At 38.9% G+C, this 2,736-nt stretch overlaps 1 protein-coding gene across 1 annotated transcript; it reads left to right on the forward strand.

Annotated features, from left to right (window-relative positions):
• Positions 1-1,478: 1,478 nt before the first annotated feature.
• LOC146644668 (pro-glucagon-like) lies at positions 1,479-2,382 on the forward strand. Its single transcript, XM_085394214.1, has 4 exons — positions 1,479-1,518; positions 1,839-1,947; positions 2,039-2,191; positions 2,343-2,382. Exons 1-4 carry the CDS (start codon positions 1,479-1,481, stop codon positions 2,380-2,382), a joined length of 342 nt encoding a protein of 113 aa, XP_085250340.1.
• Positions 2,383-2,736: the final 354 nt, after the last annotated feature.

A 2,736-nucleotide genomic window follows, 5' to 3' on the forward strand; every position in this document is an offset into this window, starting at 1 on the left:
TGCAGTTTTATGTTAATCTCCCATAACAGAGCGCATGTTAGCTCACCTCCGTGTGTGCTGTGGGAAATAGACGCTAATGTGTGAGAGGTTTTTGTGTGCCTCAGACTTGCTGTTATCTAGTGGCTGCGATTGGGTTAATTGAGGCCTATTTAATTGCAGTCATGGTCGCGAACTAGTCCTGTGTGATACCAAGTAAATACAGAGCCAATATTGCCGATATCAATACCGATACCTGTGACCTATAAAAGCAGCTCATGTAGGAGAGCAGTGAGTGAGTTGGCTTTTTTTTTTAAAGACCTGAAATGTAATTGTTCCTGTCTCTAAAGCTCTTCAGGACAACTTCTGTTGTTTAAATAGGCTACAAATCAAACAGACACGGCAGTCAACAGGGAAAGGTTCAGACATCTTTTTTCACAGTGCATGTTCGAGGTGTATTTTTTCATTTCCAAGCAAATTATTTAACACAATTTTTCAAGCGACATGCAGAACTAATAGAAACAAAGTATCGATCCCATCTTGGTCATACCAATACCTCCGCTGGTATCGATACTGTGGATGTTTGGATCCATACTCTCACCTCTGCTGCAAACACTGCTGTTACATTTTCTGTCTTTCTCTGGTCACGAGGGGAGCAGAAATAGCAACAAATATGACATCACAGTTCTATAAAGATACTTTAAATAAAAAGTAGAATGGTTTTAATGTTGCTCATAAAAATACCTCATTTTATAAATAACCCCTTCATAAATCATCTTCACTAAAGTCTATTTACTAATGTAAGTAAAGATATTAGACATAAAAACATCGGAAAGTCTTGATTTTCTCTTCTTAACTGACAGGAGCAGCACATGGCACCGTGGGCTGCTGCTGTAGCCCTTCTGCATGTAAGGAGTGGGTATTTGAGTAACAGCTGACTTCCAGTGTGCTGATTCTCCATTGACTTTTTGCCTCAACATGGCATTTTCACCCAGAGAACTAACGCTCACTGGATATTTTCTGTTTTTCAGACCATCCTCTGTAAACCTCAGAGATAGTTGTGGAAAATATGAGTAGAGCAGCAACTTCTAACATATTCGGACTTGTAAAAGAAGGTCCAGTTGGTTGCCATAAGTTAGGAAAAGATGTCGTGGAGTTTACATGTTTATGTTGGTTTGTTGTTGTCAGCTTGACCCTTGTCCAAATATGGTCATATCTGGTATATTTATTTTAAATAATCTTGTACCTACAAACAATGATTAGCTTTCTACTCTTCAAAGACAGCACAAAAAATCCAACCGGATGATTGCAGAACTGCAACTAAACAGCAAGCTGACTAGAATTCCAAATTTTCAGAAGCGAGCGACACGATTTAGGAATCACGTGGTCGTTGTCAGACACCAGAACAATTTCTTCGCACCTGCTTCTGTCTGTGTTAGTCAGAGTGCGCTCTGACTTTTGACCTTTCTGGAGAATACACACAATTCTTGTTGAGATGAGCCATGATCCACACCACCATAATGACTAACAGGCTCATCAGCTGTAGGAGGTGGCCTGTATGTCACACTAGGACACCTGCTGTCTTTATAAAGTGACAGAGGTAATCAGTACTTGTAGTTTAGTGTATCTTCAAGGTGTGAAGGGGCTTTTTCCGTGGCTTCTTCATCACTACACTTGCAGCAGCCAGGAAAGCACAGCTCTTCACTGGAGAGGTGTTAGGTTTCTCTGAGGTGAGCTGATTCATTCAGACCTAAACTTGAAAAATAAAAATAAATTTAAAAAAAAATAAAAATCTGTTCAAATGATTTAGGATAAACAACCTGTTTGTATCTTTGCTTTTGTTTTTGTTTTTTTTTAACTAGGTGACCTGAGGATGAATCTGCCTGTGCTGTGTTTGCTGCTCCTTTGTATTTTTTCAGATACTCAGCAGGTGGTTTTGGACAAATCCGGGCCATCAAGGTATTATGTAGTGTCCAGTTTCATGTTTGGATTATTAGCTCCAGTTCTGAAATACGTTTGTCAGTTAAACATTCTTCGTTCTCTTCAACACTTCTTCTCCTAGATGGCTCTCGTATCGGATGGAAAAGGGACATCATATGGTCCGAAAGCTCAAAAGGCATTCAGATGGAACATTCACCAGTGATTTCACACACTATCTTGATAAGATTAAGGCTAAAGACTTTGTGGAGTGGCTGACCGACCCCAAACAAGAAGGGTGAGCTGGGAAGTAACATTTGTTTGGACGCTGTTTGGATTTCATGAGGGTTTCGTAGAAGTCACTCGCTTGAATTCGTCTATGTTAGTCAGTTTTTATCCACAGTTGAATGTTAATTGCAATTATTTGCTTTTACATATATGTTTCACAGATGTTGTGAAGCTCTGCTCGACATTGCGGCAGAAGTATGAAACCACCGGGATAAAACATGTTCCCATCACTGCGTTACATCATCTAGCACCATTTTTAAAAAATGACAATGAGTCTGCATTAAACAACACAATGCCGGTATCCTAAGATAAAGTGGACATTTAACATTTTATCTCGGCTTCATTATTTTTTATTATTTCCATAAGGAAATGGGGAGAAAAGGATGTGTGGTTTGTTTTGTTCTGCTTTCTTAAACAAATCTCTGCAGTATGAATAAACCGAGATGCCAAATGAAAAGGAAAAAAACTTGAATTTGGGATCTTTTCCAAAGCACTATGAATTCACTTGTATGCATTTCATGTTGTGTAACACATTTTAGGATTAAATCTTATAAA

Source organism: Rhamphochromis longiceps, linkage group LG20, assembly GCF_057381845.1.
Source record: "Rhamphochromis longiceps isolate RC_006_pf linkage group LG20, R_longiceps_female_GT1.1, whole genome shotgun sequence".
NCBI lineage: Eukaryota > Metazoa > Chordata > Actinopteri > Cichliformes > Cichlidae > Rhamphochromis > Rhamphochromis longiceps.